The sequence below is a fragment of the Manis javanica genome, chromosome 3 (assembly GCF_040802235.1).
Source record: "Manis javanica isolate MJ-LG chromosome 3, MJ_LKY, whole genome shotgun sequence".
NCBI classification, from domain to species: domain Eukaryota; kingdom Metazoa; phylum Chordata; class Mammalia; order Pholidota; family Manidae; genus Manis; species Manis javanica.
The window spans coordinates 33,898,298-33,919,899 of NC_133158.1; the positions used below are offsets into that span (position 1 = coordinate 33,898,298).

General features: G+C 41.5%; 1 protein-coding gene across 7 annotated transcripts in view; it reads right to left on the reverse strand.

Annotated features, from left to right (window-relative positions):
• Positions 1-19,648, reverse strand: part of NR2C2 (nuclear receptor subfamily 2 group C member 2) — a 149,150-nt gene extending 129,502 nt beyond the window's left edge. Inside the window, exons 1-2 of one of the 7 annotated variants that reach the window (XM_073231079.1) lie at positions 19,367-19,648; positions 7,628-7,711 (exon numbers count right to left, since the gene is read on the reverse strand). In XM_073231079.1, coding sequence (XP_073087180.1) covers positions 7,628-7,687 — 60 coding nt within the window. In that variant the 5' untranslated portion in view covers positions 7,688-7,711; positions 19,367-19,648. Of the gene's footprint in view, positions 1-7,627; positions 7,712-10,350; positions 10,748-17,914; positions 18,193-18,221; positions 18,647-19,366 lie in introns of those variants that run through there. The other 6 variants (XM_017658159.3, XM_037023795.2, XM_073231082.1 and 3 more) reach the window with 6 other exon arrangements.
• Between the last annotated feature and the right edge of the window lie 1,954 nt (positions 19,649-21,602).

Below are 21,602 nucleotides of genomic sequence, written 5' to 3' on the forward strand. Positions count from 1 at the left end.
ATGACTTACAAACACATGGAGGCTAACAACATGCTTTTAAATAATCAATGGATCAATGAACAAATTAAAACAGAAATCAAGCAATACATGGAGACAAATGGAAACAAAAAACACAACAGCCCAAATCTGTGGGATGTGGAAAAGGCAGTTCTAAGATGAAAATACATAGCAATACAGGTTTACCTCAAGAAACAAGAACAATCCCAAATCAACAGTCTAAAATCACAATAAAAGAAACTAGAAAAAGAAGAACAAATGAAATCCAAAGTCAGTAGCAGGAGGGATAAATAAAGATCAGAGCACTAACAAATAAAATAGAGAAGAGTAAGACAATAGAAAAAAATATCAATGAAACCAGGATCTGGTTCTTTGAGAAAATAAAAAGATAAACCCCTACCAGACTTATCAAGAAAAAGAGTGTACACACATAAACAGATCAGAAACAAAGCAAGAATAATCAGAAGGGGATAGAAATACAAAGAATTATTTGAGAATACTATGAAAAATTATATGCTGATAAATTGGACAACTTTCCAGAAGATAAGGACAACTTTTCAGAAAAATATAACCTTCTAAGACTCAGGAAGAAACAGAAAATCTGAACAGACCAATTACTGGAAATGAAATTGAACTGGTAATCAAAAAACTCCCCCAAAACAAAACTCCAGGTTCAGACTGCTTCATAGCCAAATTCTAACAAACATTTAAAGAAGAGTTGGTGTCCATCCTTTTTAAAGCATTCCAAAAAGTAGCAGAGGAGGGAATACTTACAAACTCATTCTATGAAGCCAGCATCACTCTAACACTAAAACCAGATAAAGATATCACAAAAAAAGAAAACATCCAATGCAAAAATATTCAACAAAATATTAGCAAAAAGAATCCAAAAATACACCAAAAAGATCATCCATCATGACCAAGTGGGATTTATTCTAGGGATGCACAGATGGTACAATATTTGTAAATCAATCGATATCATGTACCACATTAACAAAAAGAAGGATAAATACCACATGATCATCTCAATAGATGCTGAAAAAGCTTTTGACAAAATTCAATGTCTGTTCATGATAAAAACTCTCAACAAAATGGGTATAGAGATAGAGGGAAAGTACCTCAACATAATAAAGGCCATATACAACAAACCCACCGCCAACATCATACTTAACAGCAAAAAGCTAAAAGTTTTTCCTCTAAGATCAGGAATAAGACAAAGATGCCCACTCCTCCCACTTTTATTCAATGTAGTTCTGGAAGTCCTAGCCACAACAATCAGACAACACAAAGAAATAAAGGGCATCCAGATTGGTAAGGAAGAAGTTAAACTGTCACTCTTTGCAGATGACATGATATTGTACATAAAAAACCCTAAAGCATGCACCCCAAAACTACTAGAACTAATAACTGAATTCAGCTAAGTTGCAAGGTACAAAATTAATACACAGAAATCTGTTGCATTCCAATGTACTTAACAATGAACTATTAGAAAGAGAAATCAGGAAAATAACTCCATTTACAATCGCATCAAAAAGAATAAAATACCTAAGAATAAATCTAACCAAGGAGGTGAAAGATCTATACCCTGAGAACTACATGACACTAATGGGAGAAATTAAAGACACCAATAAATGGAAACACATCCCATGCTCATGGATAGGAAGAGTTAATATTGTCATAATGGCCATCCTGCCTAAAGCAATCTACAGATTCAATGCAATCCCTACCAGAATACCAACAGCATTCTTCAATGAACTAGAGCAAATAATTCTAAAATTCATATGGAACCACAAAAGATCCAGAATAGCCAAAACAATCCCAAGAAGGAACAACAAAGCTGTGGTATTATGCTCCCTGACTTCAAGCTCTACTACAAAGCTACACTAATCAAACCAACTTGGTACTGGCCAAAGAACAAACTCATAGATCAATGGAACAGCATAGAAAGCCCAGATATAAACCCATGCATCTATGGTCAATTAATATACAATAAAGCAGCCATGGATATACAATGGGGAAAAGACAGCCTCTTCAACAACTCATATTGGCAAAACTGGAGAGCTACATGTAAGAGAATGAAACTGGATTATTGTCTAACTCCATACACAAAAGTAAAGTCAATATAGATCAAGCCTGAATGTAAGTCATGAAACCATAAAATTCTTAGAAGAAAACATAGGCAAAAATCTCTTGAATATAAACATGAGCAACTTTTTTCTGAACACATCTCCTCGGGCAAGGGAAACAAAAGCAAAAATGAACAAGTAGTACTACATCAAACTAAAAAGCTTCTGTACAGCAAGGTTACCATCAGCAGAAGAAAAAGGCTTTCTAGAGTATGGGAGAATATATTCGTAAACGACTCATCTGATAATGCGTGAACACCCAAAATATATAAAGAACTCATACATCTTAACAACCTAAAAACAAATAACCCGACCAAAATATGGGCAGAGGACCTGAACACTTCTCCAGAGAAGAAATACAAATGGCCAACGGGCACATGGAAAGATGCTCCATGTCGTTAACTATTCAGGGAAATGCAAATTAAAACTACAATGAGATATCACCTCACACGAGTTAGAATGGCCACTATCCAAAAGACAAAAAACAGCAAATGCTGGCAAGGGTACAGAGAAATAGGAACCCATGTACAATGTTGATGGGATTGCAAATTGGTGCAACTGCTATGGAAGGAAATATGGAGGTTCCTCAAAAAACTAAAAATCGAAATACTACTTGACCCAGTTATTTCACTCCTAGGAATTTATCTGAGGAAAACAAAATCCCTGATTCAAAAAGATATATGCACTCCTATGTTTATTGCCACACTGTCTGCAATAGTCAAGATGTAGAAGCAAACTAAATGCCCATCAGTAGATGAATGGATAGAGAAGATGTGGTACATATACATAATGGAATATTATTCAGCTATAAAGAGAAAAGAAATCCTGCCATTTGCAAAAACGTGGATGGATCTAGAGGGTATTATGCTCAGTGAAATGAGCCAGTTGGAGAAAAACAAGTACCATATGATTTCATTTATTTGTGGAATATAAAAACAAAGCAAAACAGAAGGAACAAAAGAGCATTAAGACTCATAGACACTGAAAAGAGACAAGTGGTTACCAAGGGGGAGGGGAGAGGTGTGGGGTGGGGGAATGTGATAGGGGACTGTTGAACCAATGTGATGTACATTTGATTAAAAAAATGTTAAAGAAAGGGAAAAAAAATTAACCATGTTGTTCTTTATCAAATTTCAGAGTCAATTCCATAGCACAGAGATTGAGCAGAAGTCTGGATTTAGTCATGCTTCTCACACTCTGACCATGGAATAATCAAGTTACTCTGTATAAATAAATTAAAAAGGATTACAATTAAAACCAGAAAAATAAAGGTATAAAGATAATTTTTCCATAATCCAGAGAACTAAAAATACTATTAGCATTTAGGATATTTTAAAAAATGAACCTATTGTGTAGTGTTAAAAGCCTAGGCTCTGAAATCACTCTGATATGGATTTGAAACCTGGCAAAGAAATCTCTCAACCTGTCAGTTTACTTATTTAAAGCAGGGAAAATAATGCTTTCCTTGTGCTGTCAATAGACGTGTTAAATAAAATGATGAGCTAAGCACAACACCTGGCACACTATTACATGGCACATGGCATACAGACAGTTACACATATTAGATATATCTTACAAAATTGGAACCAAGCTGTATATGCTCTTGTGTCTTTTGATGTATAGTTTATTGTATATGTAATCACACTTTACTGTTTAGGAAGTTAAATAATTCCAATTAAGAAGTAAAAGTTATTAGTTCTTTGATTTTGGAAAATACTTTCTAATTTTGGAGCTGGCATCCAGTTTCTTTTATGTACTGTTTTCTGAAAACAGTTTTATTGAGATATAATTCACCTACTATACAATCTACCCATGTAAGGTATACAATTTAGTTTTCAGTATCTTAACAGATATGTGCAACCATCACCACAATTTCAGAACATTTCATAACCTCAGAAACCCTGAACTCTTTTGGTCATCACCCCCAGTATCTAGCCGTAAGCAGCCACTCCTCTGCTTTCTATCTCTGCAGAGTTCTCTGTTCTGGCACTTAATATAAATGGAATAATATAATATATGGTCTTCTGTGATTGGCTTCTTTCACTTAGTATAATGTTATCAAGATTTATCCATGCTGTCATATGTGTTAGTACTTTATTCCTCTTTTAGTTGAATAATACTTATTCCATGGATAGACCACATTTTGTTATCCATTTGTCAGCTGATGGAATATGACTGCTTCTACCTTTTGGCTATTTTGTATAATGCTGCTAAAACATTCGTGTGCAAGTTTTCATATATGTTTACATTTCTTTGGGGTATATAGCTAGGTCATATGGTAACTCTGTTTAACTTTTTGAGGAACTGTCAGACTGTCTTCCAAAGCAGCTGCACCATATACCACAGCAATGTAGGAAGTTTCCAATTTCTCCACATCCTCACCAACCCTTGTTATCTGAATCCTTATTTCTAGCTACTCTACAGAATGTAAAATGGTACCTCATTGTGGTTTTGATTAGAGAAGAAATTAACAAAATAGAGAATATAAAAACAAGAATATCAATGAAACCAAAAGGTGGTTCTTTGGAAATATCAACAAATTGACAAACATTTAGCTAAACTGACAAGAAAAAGAAAAATTCAAATTACTGGAATGAGAAATAAATGAGGAGAAATTGCTACTGACCTTACAGAAATAAAACATGTTATAAAGGACTATTGTGAACAACCATATGCCAACAAATTAGATAAAGGGAAGGAAAAAATTCTCAAAAGACATAAACTACTGAAGCTGACTCAAAAAGAAATAGACAATATGAACAGACCTGGTAAGTGAAGAGACTGAATTAGTGACCAAACAATTACCTGCAAAGAAAATTTCAAACCCAGATGGCTTCATTGCTGAACTCCACCAAACAGTTAAGAATTAATACTAGTGCTTCGTAAACAAGCCCCCAAAACAGACAGGTCAACAGTTTGCAAGTGGCAGGGCCAAGATCTAAATTCAGGCAATCTGGCTCCAGTCTACACTGCTGACCAATATACTAAACTGTCTCTCTGAGTAACTGAAAAAATTTGAATGCATTATAGGGACTTGAAGTTGTTACCTTCGTATCATCCAACATTTGTACTTTTAAGTTGGTTATTTGTGACTCATCTGGTCTAGAGAAAAAGGCTGAACTGAGGATTCATGAGAAAATCATTTACTTATTTGACAATGCTGCTGTATTGCAGTCATGGAGCAAAAGTATAGCATCTACTAGAGCTCTTCATACGTCTAGAACTTCAATGACTTCTCACACCAATCCCAGGAAATAGGTGCTATTCCTCCTGTTGTCTAGATGAGGAAACTGAGGGACAAGGTAGGCACCAATAGCAAATGGCAGGGCCTGAATTTAATGTCTGACCCTATAAAGCCTTGTTCTGCTATAGAAACCCTATCCGTTCCTATCCCTCTAGTGAGGACTGTCTCATGCTTGACCCCTGTGATACAGATGCCCAGGCCTATTGCTCACATGCTTTATTCCCATTCAATTACTGTTTAGCACTGAAACAGTAAACAGTAGGCTACTCATACTCACTTGTCCAATCTAATATTATGTAGTTGTTATATGTAGCTTAAAGTTACTAAGCTTGGTATTTCAAAGAACACATACTTACTCTTCAAAATAATAGCAAGGAAATCTAGGAAACATTTTAAATAAGAAGACTGCTTTTGCACTCTGAATTAAGAATGCCTTCTACTATTTTGGAGGTCTCTAAAAATTCACTTTTTGCCAGTGGAAACAATAGTTGCACTAATATATGAAGTTTCATTTCCTGAAGAAAATTAGGTATCTGACAGAAAATTTTAGCTAGCTAATACTCTGAATGCACACATGAAACTTTCATCAACCTCTAAGTTACTATATAGGACTACATAGGTTACTTATATAAAAACCTAGTAGTATATAGAGTACTATATTAACCTCTTTCCCTAAACAATGACTAATGACCTCTTGGGCCAGTGATCTATACCTCAGTCTCCAAATCAGACTCAATTGGAAGCTGTATTAAATGCAAAATAATACAAAATATTTGAAAAACCAACAGTGATTTTCAAGATAATTATTCCTATCACAAGCTAAAGCAACACATACAAGCATTTTTACCCCAACACCTTCATGGCTCTGAAAGCCCTTTCAAAAACACAGTATTAAAAAATGTGAAATCTATCTGCTTTCACTTTCAATTAATAGTTATTATTCTTTGCTGGGGGAAGGGGATGATTAGTTACACTGCCTTCAAGTTAGTGGTGGATCTCAAATCGGAAAAATCTGCTCATTTTAACTGGAATAATCTGCTCATTTTAACTGGCATATGGGTACTTATTTTTTCAAAATCTTTTCTTTAAATGTCCATTCTTTGGTAAATCTGTCTTCACCCTAGAAACAGGAGTATTGGTTCAAAAATACAAATCTGAATCCTTCTAGTGGCCCCTGGTTGTGATCTGATGCCCGATTTGGTGGAACTTTGGAAGAAGTGCAACAAAACCAGGTCAGTGTGTCAACAGCACCCCAAAGCTCCTATCAGGGTCCCACCTATACCTACTCCACAGTGTGATCATCCTCCATATTTAAATACCATGTTTTAGTTTTATACAAATAAAACTGTACATTATGTACTCTACAATAGAGAAGATAAGGAAATGTTTAAAACTCCCCATGTCAAAAAAAAGGAACACTTGGCCAATTACTTGTCTTTTAGCCTTAGTTTCTTCACCTATGAAATGGGAACAATGATCACATCAGCTTCAAAAGGTTGTGAGGACTGATGCTCTTGCATAAGGCCTGGTACAGAGTAGCAAGATTTGTACTCACTTCCCTTCTTTACAGCTCAAGTTTCCTGAACACACCATATCACACCTCTGTCCTGTTTTTATGTAGGTTTCTGACTTAGGATACCTTCCCACCATCTGCCACAAAGTTCTCCACCCCACTTCCTTAGGTCTGTCTGACAAATGCTTACTCGTCATTCAAGACCCACTTCTAGGATCACCTTCCACACATGGAGACATCTTCTTGCCTTGTTTTGTGATTGCTTCTTAACCAGGCTCCGAGAATGTTAAAGGAAGGGCCAGTGGCTCAATTACCTCCCTATTTTATTTCTCAGCACTTAGCAAAATCTCCAGTGTACAGTAGACAGGCAATAATGACTGCAGAATGCACAGAATCAGGCTTTCTACCATACCACAGCGTTAAAAAAAGTGTGTAAGCAACTAAGACACAGTCTTCAAGTTAAACCTATAGTCACAAGTTTGATAAGCATCAGATTCTTTTAGTTTTTGGTTCAAGGTGAAATTTTTTTAAGTTGCCTTCTTGTATGCAGCTAGGCTATCCTACTCATGTGAAGAAACACTGAGTATGTGTTGTCATTTTCATTTATTCTCCCATGGCAACATCCTGCTTTGGATCTGGATCATGTGTTGACTTCATCAGGACTGTTTCAACACAACAGAGCACACTAATGTACTTTTCCTTTCAAAAGCAAGGGTGCCAGCTATTTCGCTAGCCCCTGTCACTCACCTCAGCCACCTGCTGTGTCCCCACTCTGTGCTGAACCAGCCCCTCCATATTTGTAGCCATGGTGAAGCAAGATCATTAGAGAACCTGTTTGGAAAGATGCAGCAACTTCTATCAGGTAGGAAGAAACCAGGCTACTTGAAAAAATATCAGTAATCAAAATTCATCTTTGGTGCTGTCCTGTGTAGACTTTGCCCTCTACAGAAGACAGAGCTAGCAGGCTAAGCATGTCTGGATATGCTGCACCAGTTCTTCAATTACAGGAACCAAATTAATTAGCAGAAACATTTCAATTTGCAAACAAGACTTCCCCTGGTATACACAGACGAAGATGAATTCAGAACTTCAATTAGCAGGTCCTTTGGGTTATAACAGCTTAGTTTACTACCTCTGAGGGAGGCAGGAATCACACCTTTTGGGGAAAGCTCCCTGTCACAGTATGTTGAATAAGAAAGTGGCTATTTGAGAAAGGTGTGAGACCAACTTCGGATACAAAGCTCTAGATTGTTATCATCAACTATACTTCTGTTACCAATGGCAATGTGAGAAGCAAAACCCTGCCAGGATGCTCACTCGTAGGCTGAAAGGCAAACACTATCACTAAGAAAGAAAGAAAAGTGAAAAGACTGCATTACGTAAGTGGGCAAGAACCTAGCACCCCTAGGTTTTATCAACTTTTATTTTTAAGTCCTTATTAAATTAGAAAACCAGATAATCCAGCTTTCTATTAATAGAAAAAAACAGTACCATCATTGATAAAAACTGAGGAAGATCATCTAAACACTAAAAAGTGTGCTGGTCTCCTGAGTCCAGACCCACTTAAGCACAAGCACTGTTGATGAAACAGACACCTGGTCCTTTTGGGTCACATGGCAGAGCTTCCCTGAATAGTCCCTAAACCCTCCCAATAATTTTCCACAAAGAATTCAGGATAAAGGGATTCTACTTTGGACCTAATTCCTGGACAAATCAGAAAGTCTTCATTATTTATTGCACAGGTCCCATGGATGATAGAAGAACAAAGTGCTATTTCCAGGATTTAGATATAAAAACTATATAGTACTACAGAGGGTGTAATATACACAAATGCATACACAGTTCACTGGCTGGGCCCTTCTTTAATCACAAACTGGACTGTTTGCAACATAATTTTAAAAACACTTTCCTGTGGTTCTCAACTGAAGTATTACAAGCAGTGATCTCTAGGAAGCCTTTCACTCTTTGGCAACTTTATTACTCTTACTTGCTATTAGGTAGCCACTTCTACTATCCTAATTCCCCCTCAGACTGTTTTACTGCGAAGATGGTAATAAGAGCATGAAACTGTGATTGAAAAATATAAAAGAACTGGCCCCTGCCTTCAAGGAGTCAAAATCCTGCAGGAGCAGGTACTGTGCCAACTGCTACCATGACACCAGGTCACTAGCGCCAGTGACTCGTCATCCCTTAATAGCATCAGGTCTGAAACCGTGGAGGTAATGTTTCTGGTTATTTATTCTTACAATAAGTAGTCAAGACTTTTAACTTTTGGTTTTGTGTTTGTTTCTGGAAGAAAAAACACAGATACACTCTGGTCTTCTTCTCTAGTTACAGTTTGGTTCCAACCAATAGAAACAGAGGAAAAAGCATCACTTCACATGTAACAGAAAAGTCAACTGACCATTGTTAAAAAAATAATTATTATTATTGCATGTGAAAAGTCTAGCATTCTAATTTTTTTCCTTAAAACAGTAAATAAGAGCTAAGAAATCAGATGAATACAGACAGCCAATAGGTATTATATATTAAGAAATAAAATCCAAATATGCAGCTGCAACTATTAATTACCACTTTTAGGTATTGCTAGCATTTCTGTTGCTTTTAACTGCATTTGAATATTACAGAAATACTGTTCAGGAAATATTCAGTAGCACCAAGATAACAGGAAGGCATAGCTTTCTATTGAGACTCCAGAAAAGAGGCAGCTTGACCCTTCGTTCTGAGTTGAAGTGGATTATGTAGATGACTACCTGACAGAGATTTAGTAACTAAAAAACCCTCTGTAATGACTCACTTTAATACTAAATTTGCAGGACAGTCAACCTCAGATTGTGGCTCATCTGTTTACTTTATGGGTATCTTCTGAAGAACAGAAGTTCTTAAATTTAGTAAGGCTGAATATATCAATATTTCTTTTAGTTTGTACTTTCATGTCTTACTTATGAAAAGGATTTTTATACCCCAGCATCAGAAGTATAATTTTACATATTTTCTTATAAATGTTTACAAGTTTTGTCCCTCACATTTAAGTCCTCAATCCATCTTCAAACTGATTCTTCAGTTTGATGAGGAGTGAGGATCCAATTCATTTTATTCCCACAAATTAATTTTTGAGTTTGATGAGTGAGGACCTAATTAATTTTTCTCCCACTTGGAAAATCAATTTTCCAGCACCATTTCTGAATAATCTAGCCTTTCCCCCACTAATGCGCAATGCCACCTCTGTCATATCTCAGGCTTCCTTGCATGTGTGGCTATAATTACAGGTTCTCCATTCTATTCCACTATGGTTCTACTTCTCTTTCCATAGGCCTCTACCATTCTCTTATTACTGCAGCTTTACAATAATTGGTGCTCTCTGGTAGAGCAAGGACCCCCAACCCTGCCCTTTCTCCCACACCAACTAACTGGCCCATCCCAAACACTCAAGACCCAAAGCAGAAACCTCTGTACACTTGAATTCTTACAATTCTTGATCTCACTGTTGGTTTTCTGCCTCCAAAGCAGCTTCAGGCATCATCAATAGCAGCTTTGGAAGCTGCTTAAAAATGAACAAGGAGAAACGTACACCTTCTGAAAAAACAAGCAGAGACAAAGAGTGAGAATAACGGAGAGAGAGGGAGAAACTGAAAGAGAAACTATGAAAAGGGCTTTCAATAAAGACTTAAATCCGGCGAGAACAGGTGAGAGAGTAATTTCAAAAATATTTTCCACATCATCATTTTTGAAAATATGTTAAGTCACAACCCATATCCTACACCCTTATATATAAATAAGGAAGAGAGAAGCAGCTTCTTCCAGGATATCACAATGTAAGAACTAAGTAAAACAAAATCCTCAGGTGATGACAGGAAAGGAAACCACTTAACTCAAGTGCACCCCAGGAAAATACAAGGTGATACTGGGGGTAAGACTCTCACCTGAGAGCAGCTCTTACTGCCACCGCAGCCATAGGCGGCCCTGGAGACAGAAAGATCACACAGTGAGAAGGAAGGCAGAGGGCTTTGGAGAGGCTATGAGGCAATGGCTGTCACTTAGGGGATGTCCCCCTAGAATGAGAAGCTTCAGGGAACAGTGGGTTCCATCTACAGGTAGCCTGAAAAATCATATTCACTAGCACATTATAATTTTATATTTAAGATCTGAAAAAAAGAACACCCTATTATTTTGATCCTACAAGCTAGATATGCTTAGTGGAGGAGCCCAGTATGATACTACTAACAGTGACTGAGTGGTCATGATGCACAGGCACTGGACTGATAAGCACTGTGGACAGAACACCAAAGTAGCTCTTGGTGCAGAAACCCAAGGTCTTCAAAGGCTGGTGCCTGACCCACTCAGCTCCCTAGGCCTCCAAGACTGCCCACACTGTTTCCAGAAAAGAGCCTGATTAGTTGCCAAAAAGGCTGTAAGACCGAGTATCTTAAGTAAAAACAAATAAGACATTTTCCTATGCTGTTTTAAACTAATCAACTTCAACCACCACCACCCTTTATTGAGCAACTGCTGTGAACTAGGCAATGAACTGAGTACTGAGAATTAGTAAGAAGAGGAAGAGGAGGAGGAAGGCCTTGTTCTTGAAGAGCTGAAGAAGGAGCCCAGTAACAGCCATGCAATATAAATGCTGCATGTGTGTGCAAAGGAAGAAGCATCTCCCTCTGTCTGTGGGAGCCAATGACGGTTCATAGGAGAAGAGCTATTTAAACTGGGCCTTGAAGTCAGAATGAATTTCGCAGGGAAAGGGAGGATGAGAACAGTATTCTGAGCAGAGGGATAGCTCACCCCAACTGGCAGGTATGAGGAGAAAGGCACATTCAGTAACAGCTGACAATCTGGTGGGAAACTGTTGGAGAGTTCAGGGGAGGAGAGGCTGACACTGTAGACAGGCACTGGACTGATAAGCACTGTGGACAGAACACCCAAGTAGGTCTTGGTGCAGAAACCCGAGGTCTTCAAAGGCTGGTGCCTGACCCACTCAGCTCCCTAGGCCTCCAAGACTGCCCTACAGAACTACCAGAGGTTTGGCAGACAAATGAAGTGCTCACATCTGGATCTTCCAAAAATATTGTTTCAGACAGTGTGGAGATGATAGAAAAGGAGAGATTACATGGGAGGCCAGTCTGAAAGTGGTACCAACAATGTTTCCAGAAGTATTTCCAGGGATGAAGGCACAGTCTGTAACTAGTTGAGTCTTTTCTGTAGAGCACAAGTGAAAACATAGCACAGAATATAAAAACTGAATGAGAGCATGGAATGATGGCAGTATAACTATTACTGCTTGGCCTCATGCGGCAGTAGGTTTTATAACATAAACTCTTTCCAACACGAATAGTGCTTTATCACTCTTTTAACAGCAAAGCAGAACACAATGGTGTCTTTGAATCAACTCTTTTATGCTCACCAAAAGTGTAGAGCTTACTGAACTTTGCAACCAGGGTTCCTTTAGAAGAGCAAGGCTCCAGACCCCATTGCAGTGAAAGGTGCACTCCGACTGGTAACACCTGAATATCCAAATCAGTGGCCAGGACAGCACAGCTATGCTCTCCACAGGGGCAGGTTTAGGAGCCAGTGTCTTAAATAACAACAAACTAGCCCTGGGACAGGGGAACTGTCTTCACTGACAGGAATGGGTGATCACACCTGCCTTTCCCTTCACAACCAAGTGACTCACATCATACATATTTATGTATTATGCGGCCCATAATTACATAACATTCAGAAAACCTACTGTCTTGATATTTTCTCATCTAAACAAATACACTGGGTTCTGAGGCACCAGTACTAAGTCGATCTGTGATACTGAACTGCATGAGGTTACTCTGAAGACTAGATCTTAAATATGTAAAGGGCCTAGTGCTTTGCCTGTTACATAGCAGACATGTACATGGTAGCTACTGTTGGTACAAGGAGATGGTGCCACTTCTACTTTCTCAAAGAAATCTGAAATGCAGTAATTTAAACTGTGAAATGTGTATTATAACCAGAAATAGGTCTCTCGTTTTGACATAAGATCCACATGAAACTTAACTGTCTATATATTATATGAGCACACAGCATTTCTGATTCATTCTGTTAAATTGTACAACTGGGCAAAATGAGAGGGCTGAATTAGGACTGATCTCATGAATATTACAAAATAACCAATACTTAATAACTACTTGCAAATACTACTAGGTATAGAACTTGACAGGTACAAGGTATTCAGTGTAAGTTTTAACAGCGAAAAAAAACCTGAGGAATCTAGACATCCTGAGAGAGAACAAAAAAATGAGAAATACATAGCTCAAAACTTGACTGTATAAATCACATATACAAACCACACACTGAGACTTGAAATCAGGAAATGGAAACCAAGCGGTAGATTTAGCATAATATAAATGTTCATCAACAGAAAACATGCTCACTGGGATACCTCTAAGGCCAAGTTCTGATATACATACAACCTGTCATCAGCAACCCTGCCCTGAGATTCAAAGGTTACTTAGTTTTTGGATCAGATGATTTTCTGTCCTCCACAGGAAACCTGACCCTTCCATATTCCAAGTCTGGACCATATGAGAGGAGCGGCAATAGTGTGTGCACACCAGAGCCAGGGAGGTGGAGCCAGCGGGGAACAGAGGGGAAGAGAAGTAGTTCTCAACTACACGGAGTTCCTATGCTACCAGAACAGTGCTGTAACTTCCTTTGTGGAGATGGAAAAAAAATCACTGTATACCGTGAGTGATTTTCCTCACCTTACCAAGGGCCCACGTATAAGGGTGATATGGACTCTCCTCATTTCTTAGTGTGAGCCAAGGACATGTGGCTGGAAGGAAAGCAGGGTAGACTTCCTGATGCGCCTTACATCAAACTAGGCATCATCTACCCCTTAACGTATTTTCTGAGTAGCTGGATCAATACAGGCAGTAAAAACAGACTCAGGAGTTTACCCAACTTGTTCCAAGTCACCCAGCTAGTAAGAGGTGGATCTGGGATTCCCGTAACAGCTGCTTTGACTCCAAAATCACCACACTCTCTCTATACCACAGTGTTCTTCAAAACAGATTACCAGAAATAGGAAGTCAAAACGAGGGAATTAAAAAAGAGTGACAGGAGACCAATTAGGTATCTAAGGGAAAAACTGCTTACATCAGTATACTAGATCATTTAGAAACTCACTCAACACTATCACTGATTCCTAAGTATGTGATTTATGTTCAGAGTGACACAGAAATTTCTGGCCTGGCCCAACCCGGACAGTAACACAACAGTTCTCCTGGAACACGAACACACTTTCCCTTAAAACTTTACCTACATAATAATCATACAGATAAAAGTAGGCTAATTTTACTATTTAAGTAAAAATTTTTACTCAAGTACATGAAAATACAAAAGTACGTAAGTCATAAATGAAACACCTCACTGAATTTTCACTAAGTGAACATACTTGTAAATGCCACCCAGATCAGAAAAAAACATTACCAGCACCCCAGAAGTATCCCGTGTACCTTCTCACAGTCACTTGCATTCCTTCTACTCTTCTGACTTCTATTACTGTGGATCAGTCTGCTTGTTTTTGAGTATATTTAATATACTTTGTGTGGGCCCAGCATCTTTCATTCATTATTGTTGTGATAACCATGAGTAGCCAGTCCATTTTCACTGCTGTGTTCTATTCCAACTTACAACTATGCCACAGTTTATTCATTCTATAGCTGATGACATTTAGATTGTTTCTAGTTTGGAGTGCTTACCGCTAGGCTCCTACGAACATTCTTGTACATGAAGCAATGCAATCTTTTCTTCACTTGAAATTCTCTATTTTTAAAAGTCTTTTACTTCAGAAAAGAAACATTTTTACTTATAAAGACATGTAAATATACGTACATATAATCTGCTTTTAATCTTAGTAAAAGGAGATTTTTCAGTAATTCCAGGCTTATTCACCTAATCAACCTAGTAAAAAAAGGATGGCATTATTGCAGAAGCAATGAGGAAGGGGGCGAGAAGGAGAATGAGGGCAGCACAAATGATATTTCTGAAATGTTCTACAAATAATACATAATCAGTCACTGTACAGTAAATACCACTGGGGAAAATGCATCATGAAGCCTGCTGGCATTGCATAACTTAAGAGCCATCCAGCCTCTGTTGTGTATCTTTCCCAGTAGAGACCTGGCTGCCACAAGGAGGGAGGCAGTGAGAGGAGTTTTTATGCTACATGTATGGGAAGCCAGGTAACAGTGTTTTGTTTTGTTTTGCATAGTTTCTATCAATACATTAATAATAATGGTAAATAAGGTACCTCCCAGTAAAAACCATGAGGCCTTCCATTTGAATCCAGCCCCACCAGCCTCTTTTCTCCTTCTCACTCTTCAGTTAGCATTCATGCCATTTTCCAGGCCCTGACAACTTCTTTCATACTTCCCACTAATCCAGACAGTAGAGACTGAAATTCCTCCCTATCAACATATATTTCCAGGGATTAGAGTCTTTAGAGTTACTGTTTATAATTATGAAATAAAAAGTTTCACCTCCTATTAAGGGATGTTAGGCATCTCATTATAGTGGAGGAAGTAATTTTTATTTGTCCCTAAAAATCACACTTTGCCCCTGAGGTTAGCTTTCATCATCATAGGCTACCTGGAGTCCAGGGATAGATCAGAAAGGACAGTTGAACATGGGGGCCAGCCTATTCCCTTTCCATTATTAACAGTTCACCTCCCAAAGCTCTACTCCGAGACTCCCCCATGCCAGGGGTATGAACCTGCTCTTCCTGTTCCCCCAACAATGCCCAATGCTAATGCACTGACCTGAGCTTCCATACCTTTGTAGGAAGAGTTGTGGTTGTTGTTTTTTCCCCCTCCCCTGCTTCACCATGCTCAGCTATGCTGAGTGAATTGTTGTCCCAGGCAGTCCTGCTTTTTGGGACCAAACTCCTGCTGTTTCTAACTTCAGTGCTCGGGTGCCTGGAAAGAGGATGGGGAAGAGGCAGCAGCAGCAGGTGACAAGGGATATGGAGAAGGAACTGCAGGATGGGAGGGAATTACAAAGAGACACTCAGCCTCCAGGCAAGTTAGGCTGAAGGCAAATGAAAACTCCAACAAATAGGAAAGTGTGTATCTTGTATAAGGTATGACAGGAGCATGAATGTGCACATCAGGTTAAAGATAACAATCACACATGCAGGAAAAAAGTCATTATTTCAGTTCCTCATAACCAGCAATAAAGTGAAAAAAAAAAGATCAGCTGAACTCTGGCAGGGGAGTTTGTATTAGGTGTGAGGCCAGACTTCAGCTCTAAGGCGGATTCCTTCACAGATTCTCCCCCAGTGCTTTGGGACTAAAGGAGTAGATGGCACATAGGTACGAGAACTTGTGTCCCAAATGAGAGCCCACAGTCTATGGAGACACTCAGGAGGCTAAACACAAAAGGCCAGTGGTTCAGTGCCAAGGTTGAAGGGGGACTACTACACACAGGCCCACCCGCCTTGTTCTCTCTGTCATTTTGACAAGTGGTCTCTAGTACTGGCCCCAAACTCACTGTTGGTTCCCCCTCCCCATTTTACAAGTGGGGAATGCTTAACCCTCAGAGAGGCTACCCACTCAAGGTTCTGGGGAAAGCACTGCACTGTCACTTGAGTCCTTGGAGCCAAATGAGAAAACTTCCCAGAAGCCTTCAAGTGAGATTATTACATATAGGGTCTTCTTCTTTAAGAGCATGTTCATGAAAACAAAATTTCAAAGTCACTGTAAATACAACTGCTGAAAGCCTTAAGTTATTTAATGCTGTAAGATGATATACAGCTGTGGATAAAATGAGAGTTCCTGTGGCCAGGATTCTCACCTGGCCCTGGTTGACTAACTCACTGCACACCTGTGGGCAATACAGGGCTGTTGACTCTATAAAAAGAGCTCCACCCAGTGCTCTGGGCGCAATACAGTGGCAGGGCTGCAAGGCTGCAGGAGAGCAGAGCAGAGCAGAGGTTGGAGTGGTGGCAGTGCCAACGACAGGCCCAGAGAATGGCTGTGCAGGACACAACTACGCAGAGGCCCAGAGGACGACTGGGCAGGACGGCTGTGTGGGACGGCTGTGCAGACAGAGGGGCCCAGAAGCAGAGACTGGCTTGCTGCATACAGACTCGCTCTGTGTGAATGGGATTCTAGTGACTGACCTGCCACCTGGAAACAAAGTTGGGTATAACCCTTTCACCCCAAAGAACGTTTTGCTGTCAATTTCTTTGGTCACACTGATTCCACAGTGAACTTGCCTGGGGCTGAAACCCATTGGCAAGACAACAGCTTTTTCATTAAACTATCACTTCTTTAGTTACCCTGAGTAATCAGTTCAGGAGGTCAAGTGCTGAACCAGTAATACCAAAAAAATCCTCAAACAGGATAGAAAAGAAATATCCAAATATAAAAAAAATAAAGTATGACTGTTAATTGCTTTTAAAATGCCATAACATTTCATTATTAAAATCTGCATTACATAAATCAACAAAAATGTTCTATTTACCAGACTTTCCAGTAGAAGCTTGACATATACTTTGCAAAATCTGCTTTTAACCTTGGAAAAGCAAGTAAAAGGTGATTTTCAGTAATTTCATTGCATGAATCTTTGGAAAAATATTTAAAATTAATGGCTACAGAGACTTTCAACTCTCGACTCCCGGCAAACCCTCTACAATCTCCTTTTCTTTGTATTCCTAGTCTAGCCCCTAGTGCCTAGGTTATTAGTGGGACTGAGCAAATATTTGATGAATGGAAGATGGATACAAGGCCCCTAACAAAGGATTTGAATCTGGAAGTAAAGCGATTTTTCTGAGGCTTCCCCCCCAGGTCATGTATTCATCAGCATCATCAGCAATTCATTTGATGGCTATATCTTCCTTGACTCTTTATTATTAAATTGAAGATTTATTCTCCATTACCTTTGTCATATTACATAGACTTTAGCTTGTAAGAGAGTGAGATGCCAGAAAGGACATAGTTCCAAACATTCTCCAGCCACCACCGGCCTGCTCTCAATCACACCACACGCTTTGCTTACCGGCTTTCACCCTTGCTCTCTCAGGAACACTCTTTCTTCTTGGGTTCCTCCATTCAAACATCACCTCAGAGGTCTTCCTGACCATCCCATCAAATCAGTCCCCCTCAGGCCTTCTTTAACACATCATCTGGCTTCACTTCATTTTTTCAGGGAATTTACCACTCTCTGAAATCATGTCTTCAAATCTACTCGCCCCCACCCCCAATTCTAGGAAAGCACGGTCCACGTCTAGCTGCTTCTCTGGAGGTGTCCCAGTGTCCCAAACTAAGCCAAGTATGTATCTATCAACAAATGAGAAGGTAATTACCTCGGATTTCACCTGTGTTCTCTCAAGCCCTCAATCCCCTTAAGCTTCCCACTCCTGGTGACTCTACATCCCGTTTCCAACACCACCATCATTTTTACGCTACTTTGAGGTTTCCAAAGCAGCCTGAACTCCATTTTCTAAGTAGAGTCCCTCAAACGATCCTGAGAAAAGATGCCCGGCCCGGCAAGAACGCCCATTCTCCCCGTCTTACAGTCTTCTGAAACTGAGCCTCAGAAAGGGGCTTCGCCCGTGGCAGTGCCGCAAATACCGGCAAGAGCCCTGAAGGGTGTCCAGATTCCGGGAAGCCTTTCGCACGAGCCAGCGCCGTGAATTCAGGACACTTCATCACTTTTATTACTATTGTTCTGCGGAGGAACGCCGCTCGACCCCACACCGCATCCCCACAAGTCCGGACCCCAACCGGGCCCTGCCGCGCGCCCCGCCCCCGGCCACGCCCCCGCCGCCCCGGCCCCACGCCCAGCCGCGGCCTCTGCTCCCGCCCCGCCAGGGCACCCACTGCCCGCGGGAGCCGCCCCCTGCCCCAGCCAATCAGCAGCACTTCGGGGGCGGAGCCTCAGGCCCCAGCCCTCCTATCTGGGCACCAACTGGTCGGTACAGCCGTCGCTTACGAGGTCGCGCCCCGCACCCGCCTTCCCCGTTTTCGTCCACCCTCCCCTTCAGAAAAAAACGTCGGCTGAGCCATGGCGTTTGCCAACGGCGGGCGGGAAACGGAGGGGCAAGGAAAGGGGAGCGAGGGAAGGAGGGACTGCAGGGAGATAGAGGCTGAAAAGGAGGAGGAGGGGAGCGCGGCCCAGCCGGAGCCATCTCTATCGAGAACAAAATGGCGGCGCTGGCGGAGAGCCAACAGTGAGGCGGGGCCGCGACCATTCCCCCTCCGCCCCCACCCTCGCGCCAGCCGGGCCGGTCAGGGGGAGCCCGCTCTCTGCGCCCGGGCGCGGGCGGGGAGGGGAGGAGAGGGGAGCGGCCCGGCCCACTATGCAAAGCGTCTGGCGCCGCCGCCACCGCCCCGTGGCAAAGGTAAAAGGGTCGGGTTCAGCCGTCGTCGCGGCGCCTCCATGTCCGCGCGCCAGGCCCGCCCCCTCCGCCGCCGGCCTGAGCCCGCCCCGGCCCTTTTTCAATTTTACCTCAGGATTTGGCGCCAAAGCAGCCTCGATGCAGGTCCCGTGTCTGCGGCGGGCGGCCCCCGGCGCGGAGGGCAGGGCGCGGGGAGGCCGGGCTCCCGGCGTTGGCGGATGGCGGGAGCCCCGGGGCCGCGGGCTCGCGGGGCAGCGGGCGAGAGACGAGACGCCGAAGTGGGGGCGGGGGCGGGCCCGGAGGCGCCGCCGGGGTCGCAGGGAAGGGGGGTTTGTTATTGTTTTTATCAGTGAAAGGTCAGAGTTCGTGACCCCGGTGCCGCCGTCGCCGCCGCCCGCGCGCTGGTAGGAGGAGGGCGAATGTTCTTCTTCCTCTTCCCAGCGCCAGCCTCGCCGCGGTCGCGGGGGGCGGGCGAGCACGCGATTGGCTGAGGCGTGCGCGCGCGCCGGAACGCCGCGGCCGGCGCTGGTCCGCCCGGCCCCTCGGCGGCTCGTGGCCCCGGCGGCCGCTGGGGTCGGCGCTGGGCGTCTGGGGGACGCCGCCTCGGGACGCGACCGGCACAGCTAGCAGACTACCATGGAATTTAAATGGCGTAGCCGCCACTGTTCTCAGCGTAAAGAGTTAGCTGGGGGTCTAAACACCTGGGAACGCTGGGTACCGTTATTCGGGGGCCAACCCGCCCTTCTAGGGGCGTGTGTTCTTTAACATCCTTCACCCCGAGCTGAAGCTTCTGTGTGTGTGTGTGGAAGCGTGGAAGGAGCAGTCACAGCAGAGCGCCTGTAGGTCGGAAGTGGGTGGGTTTTTTTGTGGGTATTGAGGTGTTTGTGCCCTACTTGCTACAGATGATTTTAAAATTTAAAGGCCCGAGGATGCGCCAGCTTCTCGCTGTATCAGGTAGTGTTGAAGTCCTCCAAAACCTATCTTTTGTGGTCTTTTAGTGAACATATGATCTAAATAAGCCCATGCCTCTCTTCCCCTCGTGATTTGGAACTAGCAAACAGTGATGTGTAAGTATACATAAAGCAACTCTTTGCAAAAGGGTTTAATATAAAGAAAATTGCTTGATCTTAAGAACCTTGGGTTGTAAATTTTCCAGCATAGTTCTTTTTAAGTTATGGTTTTGACTTGCTTTGGAAGATGCAGGCCACTTATTTATCCTAGATGCCCAGAGGTGTTTAGGTTAGACTCTCCTTGATCATCATGCTTTGTAAGCCAAAGATACTCTGCTAAATGATTTTTTTTCCTGCACTCTTGTTTATTATGAATAAAGGTGGTTTATTCCACCTGTTGGTCATTCTGCCTTGTTCTCACCATGCCAGGAAATAAATGGGGAAAAGAGTTAAGTTTGTAATGTCATGATGAACCACAGGTCTTGAAGCTGGAAGGGGTCCTCAGGAGATGATAGGGTCAAAGCCTTTTCTGGCAGGAAGATTCTACTGGAGAGATGGGTAAGAACCGGGAAGATCAAGTGATGTGCCTAAGGTAGTGCCTACTGTATTTTGATGATAAATCCTTGTGAACATGGACTGCTCTGCAATTATATACTTTTTCAAAAATTAAAGTTTTTAGTGTTAAATAATGTTCCTAGATAGAGCATAAATGCACACATCAATGACTTCTTTTCACACACGTTACAGTTGTACCAGATTTTGAAATAAATGCTAGACAATCAATTATGTATCTATGATAGCTTGTTTTTCTTAATTTTCTTCATTTAGTTCTCAGCAGCTGTGTGAACAAGGCACTGTTATTTCATTTTATTTGAGTGCAGGAACTGAGGCCCAGATAAGCTACTTGACTTGCCCGTGCTACAGGTGCAGATGTGTGAAGCCTGGGCTCTGACCTAATCCTTTTGACATGTTAAGGTTTATGCTGGAACCCATGCTGCATCAGTTTGCCCAGTTTGTAGCAGTACTCAATAGATTGTCAGTTAGTTTAAGATTAGAAGTAGTAGAAAGTGTTCATACTACCAAGTGGCTTTTCTTCCCCTGAAAAGATGCATGTGTACACACACACTGATTGCAAACAATACGAGCGGGTAACAGGCCTTTGCAAGCTGAGGGCAGCACTGCCATGTGCCATTTCTTGTGCCATTGAGTTTTATCTGGAAGTCTTTTTAGTGAGAACTGTGTCTTTGTAATATTCAAGTTGTATTATACTAGCTATATATTTTTTTACTGTCTATTAATAAGTATCACAATTACATTAACAGTGTTTTTGACATTGCTTTGAAATAAAGGATTCTTGATGCTTCAGAACTGCTAGGTCCCCAGTGGTTCTGGAGGA